The sequence below is a fragment of the Lissotriton vulgaris genome, chromosome 5 (assembly GCF_964263255.1).
Source record: "Lissotriton vulgaris chromosome 5, aLisVul1.2, whole genome shotgun sequence".
NCBI classification, from domain to species: domain Eukaryota; kingdom Metazoa; phylum Chordata; class Amphibia; order Caudata; family Salamandridae; genus Lissotriton; species Lissotriton vulgaris.
Genome location: NC_141693.1, coordinates 850,090,976 through 850,118,576, shown reverse-complemented (window position 1 = coordinate 850,118,576; position 27,601 = coordinate 850,090,976). Strand labels below are relative to the sequence as shown.

Genomic DNA, 27,601 nt, shown 5'->3' with positions numbered 1-27,601 from the left:
TCCCCCAGCCCTAAAAACTACCCCGTCCTCCCCAAAGACCTAAAAAACTACCCTGAGCCCTAAAAATTATCTTGCCCCAGCCCTAAAAGTATCCTGATCCCTGTCCCCATACCTGAGCCCTATAAAGCCCCCTAAACCCCTGCCCTGACACCTACAACTACCCCCTCCCTCCTGAACACCCACCCCCTCCTTAGAGCCCTTAAAACATCCCTGCCCCCAAGCCATAAAAATTACACTGCCCTCCCCATAGCCTTCAAAACTACCCCGACCCCCCTGAGCATTAAAGACTTCACTGACCCCACCAGCCCTAAAAACAACCCTGACCCCCCAGCCCTGAAAACTACCCCCTAACCCTTAACAACTGCCCCACCCCCTCAAAACCCAGCCCCACTTACCTCAACAAGTCCCGCCTCCTCTCCCAATCCTTCCTGGTTCCGCCCATTCCAGGCAGCAGATAGACCGTGCACTGCCTGAACCATGCTGGCATATACGTGGCTATGGCAAGCGTGATAGCGCTTGCAGAGCTGGAACACGTGTGGCTCTGCCCGACTTGTTCCAACCGTTTCCTATGCTATACCAACATGAAGCCCACATATCTAGAAATCTAATAGCTGAATTTCCTTAAACTACAATCCTTATGATGAGGTTCAGCCAGCTGATTCTCCTTTCTCCTCATACTTAGAATTTGCTATAAAAATTGAAGGATTTTCAATTACCACCAATGTCAAAATCAGACCCATAGTGTTTTGAAGCGCGGCAGCTCATCCTGAATGACACTATATAAAATGAGTACATTTAATAACTACATGTACTGTTCCTCAAATTTCAGACTCATAACACTGACTTAAGTGATAGCACAAGAATGAACTGACAGAGGTTGAGAAATTGGACACGACAATGTATGAACAAATAGATTTATTTTATATAAGTGGTGCTGAAAATGGTAGGAAATAAGTGGATTCTGAACAGATTTTTTATGACAAGCGAAAGAAGCAGGACGTATTCTTGCATAAGCAAACACAGCATAAATAGGAAAGCACAATAAAGCTGATCTAAAAAGGCAGATTTTCTGCCTGGGAAAAATGTAATGAACCATGAAGAGAGTTTGACTACAACATGGGAAATGTCAACTCGAAATGGAGCCCTCCTGTGTCCTGTAAGAAAAAAATAAATGCAAGCCGCAATCAACTCCAGCTTAATCTTCCTGGCTCTTTTGGCACGAGGTTCCCCAGTAATGCCTGACAACTCATTCATCCACCTCACTAAAAAGCTACATTTCATGTCTGATCATCTGCGTCAGCCTGATGAAGGCTCATAAATCAGCTGTCTCGCTGCCCAGGTCACCTCATGCATCGCTTGACCCTTTTCATAACACATGATTTATAAATTGAAGTCAATTTTTTTTCTCCCCTCTCCACGCCAGATTTATAAACTTCACTGGACCACGTTTAATGTAATGTGCACTTCGATGGCATGCTTATGAGACGGTAAATTTATTGTCGACGAACTCTTACCTCGAAAAATGACATCAATGCAAAGTGGTTCCCATTTCTCGCCTGCCAATAACCTACTCATCGGATTCTCCCTCCCTCCTGATTTTTTTTTTTCGGTTTGATGACGGTGACGGTAGTGTTTATGAGGTCATTAAAGGATATATATAAGGCAAAATCCATTTGAGGAGACACCAGTGAGTCAAGAGTGGCAGTCAGGAAGAGTTATACCTCTGATCCGCCACAATGAATAACCTTGTGGTGTCTTGCTTCATTTTCATCACCATCTCCTGCCCTCTCTTCTCACTCCCTATTGACCGATCCGGAGAGGTTTCGTATCAGTTTCCAGGTAAGGCGGGTTCTAACCATTTAATAGTTTATGGAATGTTTTTTTTTCTGAACCTTTTTTTTGCAAGATTTTGTATGATCTATATTTTTTTTCTGAGTGATGATTTAGAAAAAGTTCAGGAATAGACTTTGCTATAAGTCGCTCTTGTTGCATCTAAAAGTTATTTCCAAAACAGTGTTTCAGAGAGGGAAAAACATTCCACTTGTCTAAGATAGATTATGTGGGTGTTGTGATCATTGTTATTGGACCAGCTTTGAAATTACTCTGAAGTTGCAGAGCATGCTGAAATTGAGATCTGCATTTTAAGACCTATACTAATGTATAAAGCAGAACCCCACATTATGATGTTATTGTGTCATGTCTTAGTTGAACTTTTTCCCTCCCGTCTCTAAATTGATCTCAAGAGACAAAATGCAAACTGCAGGGTATCTGCACAAATGCATATGCTGGTCCTTTTTTTTTTGCCAACCCAGCAGTATTGACATTTTACCAAAGCCTCTCCCCATAGATGAAGCAATATTTGCTTTTTATGTTGACTATTCGATTGTGTCCCATGGTTAAATTTACTCGCAAGTGGGACATGTGTAGATTTATTACACTCCTTACATAGAGCGTTGCATGCAACCCCAGCACTGCAGCCTTTGAGAATCATCTTACAGCTCCCACCACCGCTGCTGAATCCGCAGCAATTAACCACCCGTGGGAAAACCCGTGCGTGTAAAGCGCTGCATTGCCCCAGTGCATTAAGCTAGCGCTAGCAGCACAAGAACTGCCAGTAACAGATGCTTTTTTGGTAAAGAGATTTTGGAATCAAATAAATATCGACACGCCAAGTATTTTTGTTTCGTATTATTATTCCATATCTGATCTGAACATATGTACTAGCAGCCATCCGTCTTTGTTTGCTTACTATCGTTAAGACTGCGTTTGCAGTTTTCTGCTGATAATTTATAGATGTTCCCTAGGGTCCACCGGTCGTTCCACTCGACGAGTTTCTGTGGCCAGAGTTCACGTGCAGAGCCGTGCCCGCTCCCGTTCACTTGCACTTGAACCGTGTGTGCTTTGCAATAAATCAGGCGACCGCTGGGAATGCCCGTAACCGTCTGTCTGAGGTCTGGCAGGGTGCCGGGTCTTTTGTTCAGCAGGTTTTTAGCCTCTAATTTATCCCCGCCATAACAATTCATATAGCGTAGTGGGCTGTGCACCTCCTGCAGAGATGCGTGTGCACGTGTATAGAGTTAAGGTCACGCGCGCCACTTTCAACGAGTACCAGTGAGTCGGCTATTCATAAGAATCAATATAAGGTACCGAATAATTGCTTTACAGTATTATTTGGAGATCAAATGCACACATAATTTGCTTGTGAAAACGTCGTGTGCAACATCATAGTATGTAATGTCATCCAATGCACGCTCTGTTATGTTGTGTTCTGCAGTATTACATTATGATAAAGCCTACATGTTGCCTTATGTCATGTTACGTTACATGAACTTATGTTGTAGTAAGTTTTGTTAAGCAATTTTAGATATCATGGTATGTCCTGTTATGTAATGTTACTCTCAATCATACCTTGGTATGTTATGATTTGTTGTGCTGTTTGCATGATGTTAATGTGTTTATGTTACCTTATATAGTATGTTACATTATCTCATGGTATGTTGTTATCTTATTTACAACTTTGCTTTTTTATGTTACATTTTGTTCTTCTGTGTTACACACTGTTAATGTAGTTATTTTACTTTATGTTCTGCTAGGTTGCATTAACTTCTGGTTCATTAACACACACATTGTGCTGTGTTTAGTTGCGTTGTGTTATATTGTGTTGGGTTGTGTTTATGTTTCATAATGGCACGTATATAGCACACAATCTGGCACTGAGATGGCACCCCATGTCAAGGTAGAGCTGTAACATCTACCGACGTGAGTTTGCAGTTACCCCGGAGTGCATCTAACAACTCTCTTGGGGATCACACGAGCCTTTAGATGCTTTTTAGACGAATCGAAATGAGTTAGATATTAGGAAAAAAGGAAGAGCATTCCAAGTCCTGCTTGTATGCTTCCAAAAGTTGACCTTCACTGTGCTCTTTCCTGTCCCAGCTTGAGAGAGAGATGGGAAAATCCCAGACAGCTCCTGGGAATATAAAACTCGGGATTTTGTTGCAGGAAAGTGATTCATTCTGAATTAGTTGCTTTCTGGACCCTGAGCAGGACTTCAGTTCGATCCCTTGCTTATGCAATTGCCAATGTAGTTTGTGAAATATTGGAGAGAGGATCCCCATCAGCAGCCGTGCAGTCCAGTACAAGTTATATCACAGACGTGCACAGCATTAGTAAGTACAGAACAGCAAGAGTTCAGGTTCTTCCTATGGACATGTAATCAATGGGATCCCAGTGGATCAGCCCAGATGCAGCTTGTAATAAATCGTAGTGCTGGTGTCTTTTGGGTTGAGAGGTGACATCCCGCAGGTGGGATATGTTGACCTCAGATGGAGTCTTATGTACGTCCCAAAGTTGATACAAGTATGTTAGGAGTTTGGTGAGTTAAGCCTCAAAAGGAATCAGATGCATGTCACACGGATAGGGTGTTACAGTCGTAAAAGGAACCTGGTGCATATAGTAAGGGGCTTCGAAGACAGCAAAGGGATCACCTGTAGAGTGAGTCATATAGCCTGATCTTGGTGGTGCACAGCCTACGGTTGGACATTGAAGTTTTGGATGGGATCTCATGTAGAGAAGATTGATATAACCGAGGGTAAAGTCTGCTGTGAATCATATGGATGGGCAATGTAGACTCAAACAGGATCTCAAGTAGAGAGAAGTCCTATAGCAAAAGCCTCCTGTTAATCATGTGGGTGTGTGTTGTGGAATCCAGTGGGATTTTACTTAGAGAGCCTAAAAATTCTATCGCAAAATCTTATGGGTCGGCATTCTAGATTCCAGCAGGATTTTGTTTAGGGAGGAGTAGCATATTCTGAAATGAAGCCTGGACCGAATCATTAGAGTGGGCCCTTTAGGCTCCAATGCGATCTTGTAGAGGGGAGTGGATCTGCCCAAAATAAAGTCTTGTGCCTATCATATGGGTGAGTTTTGTAGAGTCAGCAAACATAATAAGATGATGGACAGAGCATTGAAAGTTTTCAGACACTCACCCCCAGTCGCTATTAGATCTGGGTTAAATCCATCATCGTTCTTTTTCTCACTTCGCCACCCCAGTTCAGACCCAGCCATATGTAAATCAGTCTTGACCTTGTTCATCATGGGAAGAGTCCTGCCCGAACTGCCAAGCCAGGTCTTCCCTGGACTGGAAGCAAGCATCCTGGGACCGGTTTTGGGGTATCACCCCCTCATCACCCAAGCTAGTTTGAATCCATTAGCAAAGTGAGCAACAAACCCATGCCTGAGCATACCCTGCCTACTTAGGGCGAACAAGCAAACACAATAAGATGATGGACGGAGTGCTGAAACTTTTCAGACACTCACCCCCAGTCATTATTTTATCTGGGTTGAATCCATCATTGTTCTTTTGCTCACTTCGCCACCCTAGTTCAGCTGAAAAGCTCAGAGAGGAACAAAAATACGTGTTGTGTGGCACACTATGCAAATCACAGAAATGTAGTTTACATGTTTATGCTGTGCCCATTACTACATAGGCCAGGCCCCTTTTGGAGACCCCTGCCCCCTTCATCCCTCTTAAAGCCTTGCACAGGACTTTAGCGTGTTGTCATCTCAGATGGAAGCTCATGTCTTGTTTTTGTAAATTGTGATGCTTTAGACATTTATGACAATCTTTACTGTTTACAGCCAGATGAATGAAAGCATTAGTTAGGCCACACTGCTTCAATCATACCAAAAAAGGCAGTTTTTGATTGACAGATAAATAGATGGACATTCAGAAATCCGATCAGCTAGGACTGGCGCTCATTTCAGACTTTTTTGAAAATCTTTTCTTACCAATAGAGGTTCTTTTGGAGTGTTATAGAAGACTGTAACTGTTTAGTCATTCAATCATACATTCATTTATTGTATTGTCGAACTCATAAATCTACTCGAGAAAAACAGATAGCTTTCATTATAGTATGGAGTTTCATGCATCACAAATCAAATCCTATATTACAATTATACTGTGCTGACAAAAAAAGAAGACTCCATTCTTTGTTAAACAGTAAGAAGTGCATCTGTAAGTAAATGTCTCTGCACACTTCCAATTCCGATAAGAATATTCCCTGTTTAGAATAGCATTATCAGCAATAAAAAAAGGACTGGAATGTGGTCCTGAGTAGTTATGATTGAGCGGTAACAGGACTTTGCCAAACACAAAGTTTTGTTCACCCTTCTCTGCATTCACACAGCTAATTATGAGGGTTGGGAAATATTAGCCTTTTCAATGGCAGAGCCACCACCTCGTTGCCTGTGAGGATACAATTGATCAATGGGATCTCTGATGGAAACTGAATCGAGCAGTTACATAATTTAGGCATGCCAGTCTGCCGCCATTTTAATTCGTCAACTTCATGCAAGGCAGTCATGTAAAATAGGGGTGGGCTAAGAATTTGGCTCCACCGGAGGAGTTTACAGAGGTTTGATCACTTTGAGCTCTGCGCGGAGTTCCTAATAACTCCGCGAAAGGACGAGGAGCGGCATTTTCTCAAGTGGTTTGACAACGTTAAGTTGGCGAGCATTCGTGAAAAATAATCACGCACTAGACATCCTCCTGGCAAGATTTCTCAACACAGACGGTCGCAGCAGGCCATTACCACTCACGCTGAGAAATTTGCTGCTCGCGTTCAGGAGGCTGCGCTGGAGTAGAATATCTACTTGAGCAGCAGAAAGCGGCAGCCCCCTCTGTAGCGAAGCATAGTGCTGTTTGCTCTGATTTTACAGCACAGGCCATACTCCAGGTGCTAAAAATCAGTGCGAGCAGAGTGACTTACCAGACTCCGCCACTGACGGATCTCCACGGAGCACATCATCTGGTACTTCGCGGAGCTCTTCAGAATAAAACTAAGTGAACTGCGCCCCGGCCTAATGCCAACCACAACGCTCTTACATGTAAGGTTTGAAAGGATTAAACTCCCAGCATATCTAGGACACTTTTGATATGTGTACTAGAAAAGTATCTGCACGTCAGAATCATTGTCCTGTAAGCACATTAAACAGCAACAGCATCGCCATGAAATACAAGCATTAAGGAATTGCCGTCACCAAGCTTTTTCCAATAGTGGTTTCAACCAGGGCTCGAGTCGGGGTACCACGCGGGTGGACCGCGTCCCCCCACTTATTTTACTGGGGGGACGCCATCCCCCCTGCCAAACAGCTGGACTTCACTCTTTGGCCTCTCTGGGACGGGGAGCTCGGCACCTTTCGTGACGTCACTTCCTGTCGTGACGTCACTTCCGGTGACAGCGTCCCCCCACTTCTTTTTTCAGGACTTGTGCCCTGGTTTCAACCATGCGGGCACGAACCAGCTCGGGAGAGAAACTGTGCCTGCATGGGCACCTCATGGCCAAAGTTTCCAGAGGAGAGATCAGAGTGACTGAATTGAGTTCTACGGCCGGTATCTCCAATTTGGCAAATGGGAGTTTTTCCCCGAAATGGGAGATAACTGTTTAAACCTCGATTAACTGGGTGCTTTGGCAAGCAGTTTTTACCATTTTGGTGAAGATAACACTGGTGGTTTCACCTGTTCTCTGTAGGAGATAAATATCAGCACAGCTGCTGGTAGGAGATAGGGTGATGATTGGCGGGCATGGGTGATGGGCTTGTTTGCGCATGTCTGAAGGGGGAATGCATGGGATTGTGCAATGGTCCTTCCCGCAGTATCAGTCCCTGCAGCCTCTCTTAGAGGTCCAATGTTTCCAGATGGATTAAAACATTTTATTTATGTAACCCGGCACTTCGCAGTACTTCCTGAATACGGCCAATAAATGAGCATCTATGGCCTGCCATGTTTTCATCAGCATTCGTACAGTGCTGCCAACCAATTGTATGGCACTAAAATGTTTTCTTTATCTTTGCCTCTTTTTTATATGTTTCTTCAATTTGCATCCATCCATCAGGTATGCTTGGTAGGGATTTGTTGAGTGCCCATATTAACAATGATTCATGCGGATCCATGTTAAAGTAAAATGAGTTTGGTCCTGCTAAATAAAGATCTTGTGATGTAGTGTGTATTGATCTATGTGGCCTACTGACTAGGAACCTCTTCGAAAACAATAATGTCCTTCAACACACCATTACCTGGACTTTGGAGGTTGTATAGCAGATGATGTGGCTAACTTGACAATTTATAACCTCGATGTGCCGTGCATCAGAAGTGCTGTGCACATCAAGGTGTTAATGGGGCTGTCTTCTAGACTGCTCTGTTTCAAAAAGACGAATTTAGGTGTGATCGGAAACGGGCTGTGGAGTGAGGGTTGTAGGTTGAAAGTAGTGTGCAAAGGGGTATCATTATCTTAAATGAATTAGCTCGGCATCCCAGGACCGATGAATTGCCTTGTCCTTGTGATAGCGTGAGCTCCACACATATTAACAAACATAGAAATAAAGTCTTGCTTGCCAAGGCCTTTTCGCCTACCCCGTTTCTATTTCAAAAGCGAGCACCTAGTTTTCCATTTCGGTTCCTTAACTTCCTGGTTTATGAATCCGAACGTCCCTTGAGTCTCACGGGACTAGCTAATTTGAGATGTCATCAGTGATGTCATCAGTGATGTCACTGACCATGTCATGAATGATGTAATATGTGACATCATCAGCAGTGGATTGCGGGTGCGCGATATATAGTTAGTGCAACTAACTATATATGGAATTTCAATGGTTTTGTGTGACTAAAATAAGGTTTTGTAAATGCGAATTCCTAACTATATATGGTCTATAACCTATGGTTTTTTCAGTGAATTTTCAAGGTTTTGTAAATGCTAATTCCTAACTATATATGGTCTATAACCTATGGTTTTTTCAGTGAATTTTCAAGGTTTTGTAAATGCTAATTCCTAACTATATATGGTCTATAGCCTATGGTTTTTTCAGTGAATATATATATATACATACATATATAAACATATATCATCTGTATATCTATATAAATACAAACATAAATGCATGCATACATATACTTATATGCATACAGATGCATGTTATTTACATGAAAGTTAAAAAAACACTAATAAAAGCAAAGCTAAAAAGCCACCTCATTACAAACAGAATGGCTTTAACTTAAACGAGGGCGAGATCTATTGCATTTTCAATGCTTGTTTACTTTGGTTCCATCAAGAAGGCATTCAGATGTGTCACACATTTGCCATAAATTCTGAATGTTAGCACTCTAGTTGCACATTAGATCACTGTAGTAAAGCTACTGATCACCAGGGACGTCTGCTGCTGGTATTCAAAGTGCATGTTTCAGTCTGCATGTCAGAATTTTTTTAATGAAATAGAAGAGGATTTGAGAAGTCACTCAAAATGATCCCTAATTTTTCTTTCTGAAGCACTAATCATACTTTCTATGGCAAAATTAACCCCCTCATGTTGTTCCTTTTTAAATTGAGTGTTTTCAGACTTACCACTTCATTCCAATCAAGATGGCTTCTGGTGTGCCATACTTTTGTCATAAGTAAGACTGTTAGCGCTCTAGTTGTTCTTTAGAACACTCTGGGACATTCTGTCATTGGGCTATACTTGGGGTACATCTGGGTGATATTTGGGCTATATTTAGGCTCTTTTGTCTCTGGTGGCCATCTTGGGAGACGGTATGTCAGAATTTTTTAATGAAATTGGAGAGGGTTTGAGAGGTCACTCAAAATGTGCCCTAATTTTTCTTTCTGCAGCACTAATCATAATTCATATGGTAAAATATACCCCCTCATTTTGTTCCTTTTTAAATTAAATGTTTTAAGAGTTACCACTTTATTCCAATCAAGATGGCTTCAGGTGTGCCATACCTTTGCAATAAGCAGGACTGTTAGCGCTCTAGTTGTTCTTTAGAACACTCTGGGACATTCTGTCATTGGGCTATACTTGGGCTACATCTGGGTGATATTTGGGCTACATTTGGGCTCTTTTGTCTCTGGTGGCCATTTTGGGAGACTGCATGTCAGAATTTTTTAATGAAATAGAAGAGGATTTGAAAAGTCACTCAAAATGTGCCCTAATTTTTCTTTCTGCAGCACTAATAATACCTTCTATTGCAGAATATACCCCCTCATTTTGTTCCTTTTTAAATTAAATGTTTTAAGAGTTACCACTTTATTCCCATCACGATGGCTCCAGGTGTGCTATACCTTTGTAATAAGTAGGACTGTTAGCGCTCTAGTTGTTCTTTAGAACACTCTGGGACATTCTGTCATTGGGCTATACTTGGGCTACATCTGGGTGATATTTGGGCTACATTTGGGCTCTTTTGTCTCTGGTGGCCATTTTGGGAGACTGCATGTCAGAATGTTTTAATGAAATAGAAAAGGATTTGAGAAGTCACTCAAAATGTGCCCTAATCTTTCATTCTGCAGCACTAATCATACTTTCTATGGCAAAATATACCCCCTCATGTTGTTTCTTTTTAAATTAAATGTTTTAAGAGTTACCACTTTATTCCAATCAAGATGGCTTCAGGTGTGCCATACCTTTGTAATAAGTAGGACTGTTAGCGCTCTAGTTGTTCTTTAGAACACTCTGGGACATTCTGTCATTGGGCCATACTTGGGCTACATCTGGGTGATATTTGGGCTACATTTGGGCTCTTTTGTCTCTGGTGGCCATTTTGGGAGACTGCATGTCAGAATGTTTTAATGAAATAGAAAAGGATTTGAGAAGTCACTCAAAATGTGCCCTAATTTTTCATTCTGCAGCACTAATCATACTTTCTATGGCAAAATATACCCCCTCATGTTGATTCTTTTTAAATTAAATGTTTTAAGAGTTACCACTTTATTCCAATCAAGATGGCTTCAGGTGTGCCATACCTTTGTAATAAGTAGGACTGTTAGCGCTCTAGTTGTTCTTTAGAACACTCTAGGAGGCTGCAGTAGAACACAAAGGAATCACAAATTTGCTAGCATTCGCGACAAGAATTTGCAATTCTATTAAGGACACGGAGGCGAGGATTATGCTTCTCAATCTTTACTAGAAGCTCACAGCAGCCAATGAAAATGCTTGCTTTTCATTCCAATAAAACGTTAAACTGCATATCCCATCATGCTTTACACATAACCACGCCCCTATAGTCCATAAGAGGCCTTAGCCTGCCGCCATCTTCCTCTTTCTTGCGGCGAACAGCTCCAACCGAACTTTGTAACTCCAGAATTCTTCCAACGGGAAGAAGAAACAAACTCAGGCGAACCATCTTGTCATTCCTCGAGGCTCAGTCACCTTTTTTATCAGAACCTGAAAAGAAAGGATAAGAGACCGTAACCACCGTAACCATCTGGGTGGGCAAGCATTTTATAATGTCATATACAATGCCGGGTGGGATAATCCTCGCCTCCGTGTCCTTAATAGAATTGCAAATTCTTGTCGCGAATGCTAGCAAATTTGTGATTCTATGTCAGGACCGGAGGCTTCTGATTATGCATGTTTAACGCTTATTGAAAACAACAGAGGTAATATCCCCCACCGGCTTATAATAATACGTTTTGAAGGTCGATTCCGACGACCAATCTGCACATTGCATAATATCATGAATGTTGGATCCCAACATGAACGATTTGGACGCCATAGCACCCCTGACAGAGTGCGCACCAAACATGGTGATGTCAATGCCAGCTTCTTCCATCACAAAACGAAGCCATCTGGCAATGGTGGCCGCAGCCACAGCTTTGAACGGCTTTTGTAAGGCTATCAAAAGCTGCGAACAGCCCTGAGGCCGAACTGCCGCAGTACATTCCTCATAAGTCCGTAAACATTGCACGACACATAATTTTTCATTTTCCTGAAATGCATTATAAGATACATGTGTAGACAATGTTTTAGTACGCCTAAAAATCTGAAAAGAAACTCCTTCCGGAGTAAATACTCTACCTGTTAAGTCCAGTGCTCGCACGTCCGACGATCTCCTACATGCTGACAGGCAAAGCAACATGGCCAGCTTGGCTGAAAGCTGTTTCCTGGAAAGGTCCTTATTAGCCGGCCATTTGTCCAACAGGTCTAAAACTCGCGTAACATCCCACAAACCAGAGTACTTAGGTTTAGGGGGATTCTCCACCCTAACACCCTTCAACAACTTGCACACGACAGGGTGCATACCAATTGGTCTCCCATCCAGCTGAACATGACCCGCTGAGATGGCTGATCTGAAATTGTTGACCGTCCGATAGGCCAGGCCCTGTGACGCCTTATCCGTGAGGAAGTTTAGCACATGGGGTAAGCCGGCCCCCACGGGATCCAAATGTCGTTCCACGCACCAACCCACCCAGCCTTTCCAGGCCGAGGAGTATCGTTTCCTCGTGGAAGGAGCCCAGGCTTGCTTGATGAAATCTGCAGCCCTGCTCGAAATCCCTGGCACTTGCCACTGTTGCCTGAAAGCCTCCAGGCCATCAGCCTGAGCCTGCCCTCCATTACCAATGGATGTTTCTCCTGATGAGGGCCCAGCAACAGCGTTGTCGACTCCGGGAGGAGTCTGGGTAAGTCGCAGCTCCACTGCATCAGTTTGGGGAACCAAGATTGGGACGTCCACCAAGGTGTCACCATGACTACTTCCGCCTTCTGTCTGATTACATGTGACATCGCTCTTGGGATCAGCAGGAAGGGGGGAAACGCATAATGAACCCCCACTGACCAGTCCTGGAGAAAGGCATCCGTCGCCTGAGCCAACGGATCCGGTCTCCAACTGAAGAATCGAGGGATCTGGTAGGTCAGCCTCGATGCAAACAAGTCTGTCTCGAACGGACCCCAAATGCTCTCCAGCCACAAAAACATCCTCGGGAGCAACTGCCAATCGCTGAAGTCCCGGAGGTACCTCGAGTTCCTGTCCGCTACCTGATTGGACTGGCCCGGGAGATATTCCGCAATGACCGATATCTGGTTGCGGAGGCAATAATGCCAAAAGTCTTTGGCTATTTGCACGAGCATGGACGACCTCGTGCCTCCCAATTTGTTGATGTACCTCACTGCCGAAATGTTGTCCAGACGCAGGAGGATACAACAGGATGTCTGCTGTGGGGACAACGTTCTCACCGCGAACGACCCCGCCAGCAGTTCCAGACAATTGATGTGGAGAGAAAGTTCCTCCGGGGACCAACGTCCTCCCGTGGAGATGTCTCCACAACGCGCGCCCCAGCCCCAACGGCTGGCGTCGGACTCTATGGTGACTTCTGGAAGGGAACCGAAGATCGCTCGACCATTCCAAGCGTCGACATGTCCCAACCACCATTGCAACTCCGTCCTCACCTCTTGCGTGAGGGGAATGCTGTCCGAATACGAGAGACCCTTCTGCAGGTGTCTGATCTTCAACTGTTGCAGGGCCCTGTAATGCAGCGGGCCCGGAAAAATCGCTTGTACTGAAGACGCTAGAATTCCCACCATTCTCGCCAACCCTCTCAAGGAGACAGACTGACTGCTCAACAGTTTCCGAATCTCTTTCTTCAGATCCCGGAGTTTGTCTTTCGGAAGGCACAATTGGGCCATCACCGAATTCACCGTGAAACCTAGAAAGTCTATAACCTGTGAAGGAACCATGACCGACTTCTTGGTGTTTATAACAAAACCCAGATCTTGTAAGATAGTCGTGGTCAGTTGGAGGTGGCGTAAGAGATTCTGCCGACACTGGTCCACTATCAGAATGTCGTTGAGGTATATAATGAGACGAATACCCCGCTCCCGAAGGTATGCCACTACCGGCCTCATCACCTTGGTGAAGCACCAAGGAGCCGAGGAGAGCCCGAAAGGCAGAACCAAATATTCGTACCATCGGCCTCTCCATTGGAATTGAAGAAACCTGCGGTGCGGGGGAAATATCGGAATAGACAGATACGCGTCTTTCAGGTCCAGTCGGACCATCCAATCTCCCACCTGTAGCAGATCCGTTAAAAGATGGATGCCTTCCATCTTGAAATGGTTGTACGTCAGGAATTGATTGAAGTCCCTGAGATTTAACACTAGTCTGTTTCCACCCCCTTTTTTCTGGATTACAAAAATGTTGCTGCAGAAACCGTGAGGGCAGCGCATACTTGGTGCAATCGCGCGCTTCTGCAGCAAGGCCGCTATCTCTTCGTCTATGAAACTGGCCTCTAGTTGGGAAAAATGGAGAATTGGGGGTACGTTTGTCTGAATAGGACGTGAGTAAAACTCCAGGTGAAAGCCCTGAACTGTCTGCAAGACCCAAGCGTCCTGTGTAAGGTCCCCCCACCGCCCCAGGCAGTACTGAGTTCGACCCCCCAGAGGAAGAAGGGAAGTATCTGACAGTCTCACCTGAGTTCTGCTGGTGCTTGAACTTTCCCCGGCCATCTCCGGTTTGATATCTGTTTTTGTTGAACCTCCGACGGGAGGGGTAGAAGGTTCCTCCTCGTGTTGAGTCAAAGTCACTCCTGCCCCTTCCGAAGTCGCCTCTGTGGGGGCCAGGAGGACCTCCTCGGCCTGACGAGCGACCCCCGCCTCGTCCGGCCCTGTGAAAAACACCCTGGCTGAGGGCGCGCTTGATGCCCGACTGGGCCTTGTCCAATGCCGTAAAGGTACCGACATATTTAGAGACGTCCTTGACGAACTTGTCACCGAATAGAAGACCTTCTGCAAGGGGTCCCGGTTCCGCGTCAGCTAGCTCCGTAAGATTCGAATCCATCTTCATAAGCAAAGATTTTCTTCTCTCTGCAGAGATGGCGCAGTTTGCGTTGCCTAGAAAACATATGGCTCTCTGGGCCCAACCAGCCAGAACGTCTGGATTCATGATGACAGAGGTCTCCTTGGCCACAAAGGCCATTTCTAGGATCTTAGCCAAGGGGCCGATGGCATCTAACATTTTGTCCTGACACCCCTTCCATGCCCTGTCAAGACCCCTCTTCGGGTCCTTGGTAAACTTCTTCAGAAAGGTGAGCAGGTTAGGGTCAATCTCCGGTGTTTCCGCCACCTGATGTGGGATTTCAGGTCTAGAGCACTCCGAGCGCAGACGGTTTCTTACTTCCCGAGGGAAGGACTTACGCAAATTGTCGTGAATATAAGCTGTGACCGCTGCAGGCGGCATCCAATCTTGCGATCTGGGGTGTACAATTTCCAGTGGATCGAAGGTGAAAGGCGTATCATCCGGCGCGAGGCTCCTGGGCTGCGCCGCCTTTGCCTTCTTCGGAGGGTTGCGCTCCTCTGAGGTGTCGGTGTCTGTGTCGGTGTTCGTGCCAGTATCCGTGTCCGTGTCTGTGTCATGGACCCTGCGTTTCGCTGTGGCCTTGGCCCCAGCGTAAGAATGGTCTGCCGTATCCGGCAGGGTAGCAAGAGCCTGCATGTGAGGCCAAGTGGCCGAGTCCCCTGAAGGACCCGAGGTGGATGCATCACCCTTCTTCTTCTGGGGTTTGGTAAAGCCATGTCTTTTGGCAAAACCCTCTAGTTGTCGTCGGATAGGACGAAGGGCTGTGGCCAGTGCCTGGTGCACCGTCTGAGGAACCGTGGTTTCCATTGCCCTGTTAACAGAGGACTGGACCGAAGCGTCCAAAGCACTGACAAGGTTGTCCTCCAAGGCAGCCGACTGCCTGTTCTCAAATTCCTCCTCCTCATAGTACCCCTCATGAAACTGCTCTTCAGACATGCTGATGCACTTGTGATCCTGTCAAGGTCGAGTTTACACACACCAGGTACAAGGAGGGTCAGGGGGGGGGGTCAGCCCACCAAGCACACAAAACTACTACCACCTTCAACCCCCTCAGCAAAGCTGTAGTCAAGCGGGCCAGAGACCCAGGCCACTGCAATACCTTGAGCGTGTGCGCGCTCTAATTGGCCTTATTGTATTTTACTACCTCACCAGGCGATCAGAGAGGCAGAGGGATCCTTCCTAACACTCCGACGTTGAAAACGCGATTGAAATACAAAAACGGGTTCGCGCCGCGACGTGCAGCCCAAACGCGACTGAATCCTACCAAAAACTAGCCCAATTCAGCGCGATTTGGGGCGCACGTCGCTGCCGAGAGCCACCCGGCCTGAATGCGCGTCAGCGGCGATTAGGGAAGCCGTCTGCGCCTGCGCTAAGCGCGCCACACTACGGGGAATACCGGGCTCAGCAGGCTCATTAAATAAACAAACACACAAGCCTCCGTCTGCCTCCGGTCAACGACCGAGCTACCCTCGCGCCTAAGTAGCGCGCTCAAGCCACATGAGGAATCGAACAACACGACGGGCACAAAGGCGCTCCGCCAGAACCGCTACTCCCCCTAACGAGGTAACAACCTCCGTAAACACAATATACACAGCGCAAGCAATACGCAATATTTGGCAATAGGTACAGTGCCATACAAGCAAATATACACAGTGTCAATCAACAACAACTCCACATAACACGTGCAGTAGAGACACAGAGGGAGTAAACAAGGTGTACTTAGCTCTGTGAGCAGCAAAGAAAGAGGAAGATGGCGGCAGGCTAAGGCCTCTTATGGACTATAGGGGCGTGGTTATGTGTAAAGCATGATGGGATATGCAGTTTAACGTTTTATTGGAATGAAAAGCAAGCATTTTCATTGGCTGCTGTGAGCTTCTAGTAAAGATTGAGAAGCATAATCAGAAGCCTCCGGTCCTGACATAGAATCAACTGACAGTCTCTGTCCTTGTTGGATGTACATGTTTTACTGAGAATGTCAGACTTCATTTTCACATGACTGAGAAAGATAATGTGAATTTACAGAAAATATGCTTTCAGTTTAGCTTATAGATCCCCTTCCAAACCACTGTGGGAAAATCATGAGATATTAGTTTTCTTTCAAACAATATTCATGATATCACAGCAGAAGGTTTTTTCACATGGTAAAATCACCTTAGAACCCACCACAATTCCTAAAACGAGTATGGTACCATCAACAAATGATTTATAATGTAACTAAAGTCCTAAAATCCTCTATTAACTACAATGCTTTTTAATGAGGTGCTATCATGTATATTGGTCCCAAGATGGCTGCCAACACTTCTTGGATGAAGTGCTGACAGCCAATCAGATCAGATGTGTGGTTAGGCTCCGCCCAGATATATATATTTTTTTGAACCTAAATTACTCAAAATCCACTGGAGCACATATATGGAGACCTAGCAAAGGCACATCGGGCTAACAGTCCCTACAATTTTGCCAAGTTTCGTGCAAATCCATTCAGCCGTTCGAGCTAAAAGTGAGGCCAACCGCCCTATGGAAATTAACATGGGAAAAACGCGTTTTGGGACCCCCCTTTTTTCTCGGCCCCCCCTTGAACAAACCCCCCAAATTGTCAGGGGCTGCTCAGAAACAAAATGTTCCATTTTCCTGAAAATTTCAGCCAATTTCGTCCACAAACGCCAAAGTTATTAGACATAGAATTTTCAAAAATCCCATAGAGAAAAAATCCTAACTATATATACCTACTGGCGACCGCCAGTAGGTAATATATATATATATATATATATATATATGCATTTATAGATACATGTATATATACATATATATATAAAATTGACTAAAAGCTAAAATATTTTTTTGGGTCTGAAAATCACACATTGAGACACTACTACCTGCTTAACAAGGGAACTGCCTTTCTTGTGGATGGGCTTCTCGTGAAAGGGGAGAATGGCATCATTCACAATGAAAAATTATGAATCAGAAAACAATGGTCCTGAGCAGACAATACATTTCAAGAAGAATTAAATATAGACCATGTTGGGTTACTATATAAATCCAATGTCAAGCTGGAGAAGGAGTTTTATTCATACAATGTTTGAGAATAAAGTCAAAGATGAACAAAACAAACATTTATAGTGGGGCACAGTCCTGCACTCTGCAACGAGGGGGAAGTGCAGGGGACGGAGTAACAGTTCAAACAATTTTGACAAACAACAAATACAGGCAAAGACTTAGAGCTGTGGTAACTTGCATTCGAGAAACGATTACAGCAAGTATAACCAAATAGAGACCACAACAATTAGACACAATGGACATTTGTGGCACTATTTAGAAATGTCGACGTTTAGTTCCCAAGCTCTTTAACCCCTTCGAGCTCAGCTCGTCATGAGGCACAGTGGAGCTGTGCTGATGACGAGCTGAGCTCGTCATGAACAATGGGTAAACATCAAAGGTCAGCACAGGAGAAAAATATCCCTAGCAGCCAAGGTGTTAATTAACGGGATCATCATCAGGACTAGAACATAACATTTGCCTGGTTTTAAACAATTGACGCCTCAAGGATGGATCTTTGGTTAACCGTTGTGGCGAGGGGAGCGTGAGGCTCCTAACCTGGGTTGGCTAATGGATAGTTGCAGTGCGGAGATGGCACTGCCGTTGTCCTTAACGAGGTTGTTAGCGTGGAGGTGCTAGGATGAGGTACTAGGTCAGTAGGTTCCGAGCTGGATAGGAGTACACCTAGTGCCCACCCCCGCACCGGTTACTACACAGTAGACCGCTGCTGCTGACAGAGATCACCATTGGTGTACTCCTATCCAGCTCGGAACCTACTGACCGTGTACCTCATCCTAGCACCTCCACGCTAACGACCTCATTAAGGACAACGGCAGTGCTATCTCCGCACTGCAACTATCCATTAGCTAGCCCGGGTTAGGAGCCTTGCACTCCCCCTGCCACAACGGTTAACCAAAGATCCATCCTTGAGGCGTCACTTGTTTAAAACCAGGCAAACGTTATGTTCTAGTCCTGATGATGATCGTTGAGGGTCCCTGGGGTGCAACTAGCCCACCAGCTACCACCACTAAGTGCAACAGTGCTACGTTGCAGAGAGGTGTAAAAAGGGGCGTGGCCTCAGAACACCTCTCTGCAACGCAGCCCCCTGGCGCATACTGGAGGTTCCTGGTTGGCTAGTTGGCCCCCAGGGACCCCCAGTATTCAAGGGGAATTAGTTCCCCCTCTGCAAACCCACCAGGGGGCATGTTTGCAGAGCGATGAAATGAGGGAGCGTGGCCTCCGGCGCAATGCCGGTCTTTTTTTTTTTTAAGAAGGGGGCTGTGTAGCCTCCCTTTTTTTCTATTTTTTTGGCCCTGGGGATCCCATCCCCCAGGGCATGCCCCCTAATTTGTTTTTAACAAATTTAAATATGTGGAAAGAGGCCGCATGTCCCCCTCCCGAGGCCCTAATCAGCCCTGGGGACCACATCCCCCGGGGCATGGCCCTTTTCTGTTTTTTTCTTTTTTCAACTTTTGGGGAGGGGGCAGTGTGGCCCCCCTCCCGGGTCACTTATTGGCCCCGGAGACCCCATCCCCCGGGGCCGGCCTTTCAATTTTTTTTTTTTTTTACTTTTGGGGAGGGGGCCACCCTCCCGGATCACTTGTAGCCCTGGGGACCCCATTTCCCTGGACTGGCCCTCTCCGTTGGGGACCGAGGTGGGGATCCCCAATCCCCCCACGGTCCCAGCCGGCTCCTGCAGGAGCCAGCATTGCTTTTCCACACCGGGAGCAGCTAACATGCTGCTCCCCAGGTGTAAAAGCAATCTGCTTTGCTTCATTGAAGCAAGACCAGGTTTCCCTGCTCTCTCTTCAATGAAGCAAAGCAGTTTGCAATGACAGGGTGGGAGCTGCGAGATAGTGCCTGAGATCTGATTGCCTGCCAACACTTCAAACCAGGAAGCGTTGGCAGATATCTTGTGACTTGGTTGAACCGAGTCACAAGCATAAATTTAACAAAGAAAGAAAAGGGGGCAGGTTAGAAACACCCTGGCCCCCTAGGCCTGTTCAGGAGTGCCACAGGGACCCACAGGCCCAAAAAACCATCTAATAAAAAATTTGGTGGGAGTCGCGTTGGATCTTCGAATCCCGACCAAAATTTAAAAAAACGAAGAGCAAGTTGACGCACTTCGTTTCATTAAGCCCAAGGGTGGGCCAGGTCCTGGTCCAATACATATTAATGAGGGGGGCCCCCGTGCGGGCCCCTAGCATCCCCAGGGACAGCCACCTCCCTGGGGCTGAACCACAGAAATGTGGGGGGTCATTGGGCCCCTGCTGTCCCAGGAACCGCCACCTCCCTGGGGCTATATTACAACGTAATGTGTTGGGGCCTCCAGCACCCCATGCAGCCCCTGGGACCGCCACCTCCCTAGGGCTAATTTACTGAAATGCGGGCGGGGCACGCAGTCCTGTGGACCACCACCTCCCCGGCCTTATATATAAAAGAATCCATGAGGGGGAATCCCACGGGGAACGCCATGGGTCCATGGTGGTCCCCATCCCCGGGGACCACCGTCTTCCCCTAGCTATAGAGAAAACAGAAGGGGGGCTCATGCAGCCCCCATCCAGGAGCCCTCCATGGCCCTGTGGACCGTCATACCCCAGGGCTGGCTCTAACAGTGACCAGAGGTGCCCACCCCTGGGACATTGCTGTTTGCTATGGCAGGGCGGGAGCACTGCTCCTGCCAAGCCATAGCAAACTTCATGGAAGCGAGAGCAGCAAATATCCTCCCGCTTCCATGAAGCGATGCAGAATTGTTGTTGAGCAGAGGAAGATGCATGTTAGAGGCTCCTTCTGTCCTCAAAAGCAATGCCGGCTCCCGCAGGAGGCGGGAAGCCAGCAGGGACAGCGGGGGCCTTGAGGCTCCCCCGGTCCAAAACAAGAGGCCATGCCCCAGGGGATGGCATCCCTGGGGCAATATCGACCCGAGTACGGGGGGTATGCATACCCCCCTAACCATTAAAAAAAAGTTCTGGCCTGGCCCCGGGAATGGGGTCCCCATGCCGAAATTGGATTCAGGAGGGGGGCCGCGTGGCCCCCCTCCAATATCAAAAATATAAATTAAATACAAAGCAGACCCCGAGGGATGGGGTCTCCGGGGCCAAAATTGGCTCAGGGAAGAGGGGCCACGCGGCCCTCCTTTCCTTTAGCAAGCACATTCAGCTGCTGTGCTTCTGATAGGATTTAGAGTACCCAGCTGCTCCCTCCTTCTGCCTCTGAACCACTCCTGAAATAAAATTGATGCACCCAGACAGGGACGTTTTAAGGATTTGGGGGGCCCTGGGCCACATGTATTTTGGGGGCCCCTGTTTGGAACAGCTTTGATTTTATGATCAAGTTTCAGCTCCTTCATGCCCTCTTTGGTCAAATTCTATATGTGTGTATATCTGATATTCAGGGATAGTGAAGTGTGTTTTCAGTATTGTAATACAGCAGCAGCTCACCAATAATACTAAATATAATCTGTCACACCCTCTCATTGATCATATGTGAGGTCCCTTATTCTGTGAAAATAATCTTTTTTTATGGATGTTGCAGGAAACGAACACGTTTTGTCTGCAAAACGCTGTAATAGGCTCTCATTCATTAAAAATAAATTATAAATGCTACTTATAACAATCTGTTAAAAAATTATTTAAGGTCATCAGGGCAAGACTCAGTGCAGAATATAGCTGGCTCTTTCAGGGGCCCCCTGAAAGGCTGGGGACCTGGGCCAGAGCCCACTTTGCCCATGCCTTACAACGTCTCTGCACCCAGAGGCATTGACAACGTCAGTAGGTCAAGCTTCTGACTGAAAATGGTTGCTAGACTCATTTACTTTGCCATTGCTTATTTTTGTAAGTCTTTGGGCTTGAATACTGTTCTTGATTTCTTGATGTTTGTGCTACATAAGTCAACACAATTAAATCAAACCAACGAGCTGTAGAAGCAAGACCTTGTGCCAAGGATCTGCACAGAGCCATGCAGAACCAAATGCACAATAGATCATCACATTTGTGTTTGCAGTGGTTTTGAAGCTTAGGCTTTCGAATGCCCATCACGTTTATGCTCCCTTGTGAGTCTTAGAAGTTTAATGACTATGCCCAGACATGGACTTCTTGCTCACTGAGTCAACAGACTCAAGCTACACCTCGCTGCCATTGCTCAATGGGGCGGGACGTATTTGGGATGCCTGTCATCTGGTCCAGGGGGCGCGGCCTAGCACTTTAGGCCTTACTTCTGGTTTTGTGAGCAGGCTTGGAGTGATTTGCAAAAGGCCGCTTACTTTCTGCAAGGGTACCTAGAAATGTTAAGACTAAGGACATTCTGCCTTGGGTATTGCTATTGAGATAGAAGGATTAGCTGAATCACATAGATAATGTTTTTTTTTAGTTTTTCTTTCTTGAAGCATGAAAACATGCCAGACGATGTTCAACCTAAATCCCAAAGCGTTGGGTGTTGTAAACCTAGGGGTTTGGGTCAGCAGAGGACCTTTGTGCTTCTACGGAATTTTACTAATAAACAAGTGATTGTTTGAAGGAGTAATGTGTAATGTATTGGGCCCCGATGTTTCATTTGAATGTTATTTCAACATGAGAGGAGGCATAATTAACTATTTATTAACTTTGTAGTCAATGAGTTAAGAATATATCGTCTTAATGTATTTTAAATGTTTTTATTTTGATTTTTTTAGGTAATGTATAATGAATCATGTTTATTGATTGTGCTGTGTATTCTTTTATGCAAACAAACATTGAGAATTAAGTTATTTACTGACTGACTGTTTGAATAACACAGATTGAATGCGTTCCGGCAAACAGAAAAAAAAGGATTCAGTGCAAATATGCTAAATCACATCACCATTTCAATTAATGCTAAATTTGGATGTTGGAAAAAATACCAATTCAAGCTGGTTTATACAGTACTACAACATGACTCAAAACTTCAAACAACCTCTCGAATAAACGCAAAAGGTCTTAGTAACCAAACCAGCATTCTGTTGGAGGCCCAATGCATTGTACCCCTTCTACTTGATCAAATTTTCTGGTTCACAAATAAAGAGGTCACCCACCTCAAAAATGCTCCAGATCACTAATCACACAAATCTACCCTAGAACGAACACAAGTGACACATAGGTAGATCCAATTTAGGTCAGAGAATATATTAATCTGAGTTAAAGCCAAGTGGAAATACACTGACGGCAATATTATGATGAGTTCTTGAACTGTAACGTCCAGGAGCTTCGAGGTTTGTGCTTTGCGTGTGTGCACAGTATGAGTGGAAATGCGCATGTCAATAGGTACCTGTGTATGTGGGAGGGACTGTGTGGGGTATGTTTGAGGTGTGTGTCCGTATGTGTTCTTTGTGCCTGGGGGTGTGTGTACCTGTGCAAGCATGTCTGTGTCTATCTATGTGTGCTAATGGGCATGTGTGCATCGGTGTGCATGCATGTGTGCATTGGTGTGTTTATTTGTTGTGTACACATGCTTATCTGTGTGCTTGTTGGTGTGCCTGTATGTGGTGATTATCTCTTCTAGCAAGACTATTGCAGAGGCCGCCCGAAGGGGGCCTCGAGGGCCAACGCCATAATGGACGCCAGAGTCCAGGAAGGATTTGGTTCCAGCTGCCGGAAAGCTCCCCGAAGCGGAAGGGCCACTTGCATCGTGGCAGGACACGCGCCAGGATGGAGCCTTGTTGCCTGGCCAATGGGAGGGCCAGGTGAGGTTTGACCCTCCCCCAAATGGCAGCAACCGCCCGTTTCATGGCGGGAAAATTGTGGGGGATGATAAGACACCGCTCCCCATACTGCAGCTTGTCACTACATCGTGGATCTGAGGAGCGGCGCAGAAGGATTTTCGAGTACATCATACCCTTAGAAGGGAGATATACGGAGCAGCTTATCATTTTTCTGCCTTCAGCCAGAGGATGGGAGGGGTAAGATCTCTTCCCAAGCTCCACGAGGGGATCAAGCAGCAGCAGAGGAGTGCCGCAGTGAGCCCCAGCCGGGGGTGGAGTTGGCGAAGCACACGGAGTCGGGGGAGGGTCCCGCTGCCGCCTCCCACCCCAGACGAGCATTCTGAGGTAGGATGGGGGGCCCACCGGACGAGGCTAGAGATGCGAGATCATTGCTGCAACCTGTGGGAGAAATGGTGCCCGATCAAGAAAGAATCACTCCCCCAGGCCGGTGGAACGGCCAAGCAACTGAGCGACATCGGTTTAAGGCATGAGGCAAAGGGCATGACTCCCCTCGCCACCCAGGGGCAGAGGGAATCCAAATGGCAGAGGACAGCAGCGGTGGCAGTGACTTAACTCTGCATGGCCGCCCACGAGGAGCCAGTGACTATGGCGTTGCCGAACTCCAGCGATCCGAAAAGGAGGCGGTGCCCAGCTGCCCATGGAGAACACCCATGAAAAGGCGGGTGGCAACAAGGAGGCGAGTTTGAGGTGAGCACTGGCCTGGGTCATGTGCAGAACTTAATGGGGGAGCATAGGGTGCTAGTGCGATGTCGCTCCATAATGCGCTTTTGGCCTTCCAGCCGGGGTAAATAGGTGGCAAGGCATAACACTGGCGCTGGCAGATGGGGGGGCCATAGCATGGTCAGCAAACGATCGCGGGCGAACAGAGAGATCCAGTGTGAGCATCAGGTTGGCCCAACATCCAGTGATAGCTGTGTAATTCCCGTAATTCCCTGTGTAAATACCGTCCTATAGCGCCTTTTGTTGGCATTTGGTAGTCACCGCGAGGTTGAGTGAGTCCGGGCAATTTGCATGCAGAGAGCGAAAGGCAAATGCCAGTAGATGGATAAGTTATATTCAGGGCACGAGTCGGGGTACCACGCGGGTGGACGGCATTCCCCCACTTATTTTCGAGGGTTTTCCAGGGTGGACGCCGTCCACCCTGCTCAATCACAAAGCTGTCCACCATTTACAATGAAAACCGCGTCCACCCTTACAAAATAGGTGCGCGCGGGTGGATGGCTGAAATCGGAAGGTTCTCGGACTGCCGCAGGACACCACGCCGGTCACCACGCCCCTTCACCTACCAGGTTCGCCGTTGCAACCAATGGATGGACGCCGTATTTCAACAGGTTTTTGCCTTTCGTGACGTCACTTCCGGTTGTGACGTCACTCCGGTCTGTGGGCGTCCCCCCACTTCTAGGTTGCTGCCTTTCGTGACGTCACTTCCGGTCGTGATGTCACTTCCTGTATGCGAGCGTCCCCCCACTTCTTCATTTAGGACTTGTGCCCTGGTCATATTAAAGAGTTTGTGGAATCACGGTTCCTGAGAACCGCGCTCTTGTGCACAACGAGGAGTAGCGCGCGAGGTAAAGAAAAAAAAAGGGGAACAAGAAAATTTATGTATGCCGATTCCTGCCGTCCCCCTTTTACCGCCCAGAATCCCAGGATAAATATAATCGAAATGTCACCTCACAGAAGGTGTAGATTATGAGACCGCTAACACGCAAGAGCTGAATTGCAGGCTAACCCACGCCGAGTTCCCCAGCTCCAAAGCCAGACGTTCTGGCCGTTACGTCACACCATTTAAACGTGGAGCGGGTGAACTGGACTGCACCTTCGGAGTTCATTTGCCGAGGCATATCACAGTCATGTACAGGTGGTACTCATCCAGTGAAAATGGGTATACCAGACGCCGGGTCCGGTGACTTAGGGGACTAATGCGCTGACTGTAGGGGTCTGTGCGTGACCCCAAGGGCACAGGTTCAATTCCCAGCTGGTCCACCCAGCTTTTCCTCCACATGAGGCTGATAAAAAATGAGTACCGGTTACAGGTGCAGGTTGCACACCTCACCATTGTTTTAGCCAGTGCCGTCATTAATTGGCATGCTTGGGATTTGCCAAGCCTGCACACACGTTGCAATCAGGGCCAAACTGTGTTATTAAGTTAATGTGCTGGGCAACTCCAGAACTACCATCATGCCGGGGTCTGGTGTGAGATCGTCTCAGCACCACCTCAAATCTACCACCCTCCTACCTGGGCACACCATGCTTGTGTTAAACAGGCACGTACTTGTTTACTAGAATCGCAAGAACCGGAGTGGCAATGCGTTGAGAAAAGTATCATACGAGAATGTAGCATTGCAGTACTCAATGTAGTAAGAATGCCTTCATTGCGGGAAGATGCCCTCATGGTTGACAATAACTAAATATCGGATGCTCTGTGCAAGGACATACCTTTTACATACCGCATATTAAGCAACCCACCCAGCCTCTGCAATTGTGGGCCGGCCGCCCAAGCCGATCCTGCCTATCAAATGCTGCGCTTAGATGGAAGATCAGCGTGCGCTTCGTTCAGGTCTTCAAGGCAGACGTGGGTCCGGCTCTGCAGTGTTAGGCGTCGCATACGGCAGAGACAAGCCACGGATGTCAGTACTCCCTGATACCAGAGACAGGTGGTTGCTCACGGCCAGGCCATCAGCATGTGGGGTTAAAACCGTTCAGCAAGATAAAATTGCATCAAAGAAAGGAGACTGCGGGCACGTACAATAGGTCGAGCGAGGGTTGGCTGAATAGAGCTCACTCCATCAAGATGGTGTGGTGATGTAGTTCAGGGCCTAATCACTTGGGGGCATACATAAAATGATGTGACACACACACTGTGGTAGTGGGTAGCCGGGAAGACCACGAGCGGTCGTACCCGGGGTTTATTATACCCTCGGGGCGTGCCCGCCCTGAAGGGTGGAGTGGATGCGTGCACATAGATACATTGTGGGGTAGAGCCCGCCTGGCTCTCTACATCCCTCCTTTATTTCAGTCCGCTTCATCCTCTGTTGTTGGCCTTCAGGGGGATGCGCACACGAAGTCCCTTAGCCGTTGACTCGGGCCAGGGTTTGGCCGGAGATGGTACCTTTGGCTTCGGCCCTTCGGTGACTGGGTGACCCCGGCCGGGGACACCTCTCCTTCACCTCTGCAGGCCGGGGGATTGGTACTGGATGAGTTCGGCAGCGTACTTGGGACTCTCGTTGGATCTTCGATTGGCATGTGAACGTCTGAGTTTCTCACCGGTGATGATGCTGTCAGAGACTGCCTGACGTCCCATGTTCTGCCTTCTTCTTCCTCTTCCCGGTCATCCGCTCTTCCTCTCGCCGGTTTGAAACACGACACGTTCCGGGTTACTCTTTGGTCACCTTTCCTGACTGTCACCATGGTTCCTTGGATCTTCTCTATGGTCCACAGGTCCGGTTCGCAAGGGGTCCTATACTTTCATCCTGGGTGTCGATCATGGACCACCACAGCGTCCCCTTCCTGAAGGTTTGACTCTCTCGCGTGTCTGGCTGCACTTGCTTTTCGGTTGGTTGATTCTCTTCGGGATTGAATGGCGTCTTCGTCCCTCACTGGCGGGGCCTATGTGCGTGCAGCTGGGATGGTGTCTCTGGGAGCGCTTTTAAACAGTAGATGTGCCGGGCACATTTGGTGGTGCTGTGGGGCGTCTGCCTGTAAGCTCCTAGAAATTGGTCCAAGGCTGCTTCCGGATCATCTCCGTTGTCTACGGCAATCCGCAGGGCTCTGTTAAGGGTCCTCATGAGTCTCTCCACCTCTCCATTTGCCTGGGGCCACAAGGGGGTGATTTTCCGATGCTTGATTTGGAGGGCTTCCATGTAGGCTTGAAACTCCCTGCCTTGGAATGGAGGGCCATTATCTGATTTGATTTCCTCCGGTAGCCCCATTGTTGCGGAGATCTTACTCAGAGTCCTTTTGACCTGGGGGAATGCTGTGGAGGGGATCACCTCCACCACTGGGAATTTGGAGAAAGAGTCGACTAGGACCAGTGTATGTCGGCCATCCGGGAAACTCCCGAAGTCCAGGCTCAGGTGAGTCCACGGTAATGTCGGGGTGGTTCTGTTATGACAGGTGCTGGCGCCGGATCCCCTACGGTGATGAGACACGCGTGGCAGGCTCTCACCATTTCTTCTACTTTGATGTCCATCGCCGGGAACCAGACACAACATCGT

The 27,601-nt window shown here is 47.1% G+C and overlaps 1 protein-coding gene across 1 annotated transcript in view; it reads left to right on the top strand.

Annotated features, from left to right (window-relative positions):
• The first annotated feature begins 1,699 nt into the window (after positions 1-1,699).
• UTS2 (urotensin 2) overlaps positions 1,700-27,601 on the top strand; it is a 61,390-nt gene continuing 35,488 nt past the window's right edge. Inside the window, exon 1 of the mRNA XM_086922403.1 lies at positions 1,700-1,839. Coding sequence (XP_086778529.1) covers positions 1,737-1,839 — 103 coding nt within the window. The 5' untranslated portion in view covers positions 1,700-1,736. The remainder of the gene's footprint in view (positions 1,840-27,601) is intronic.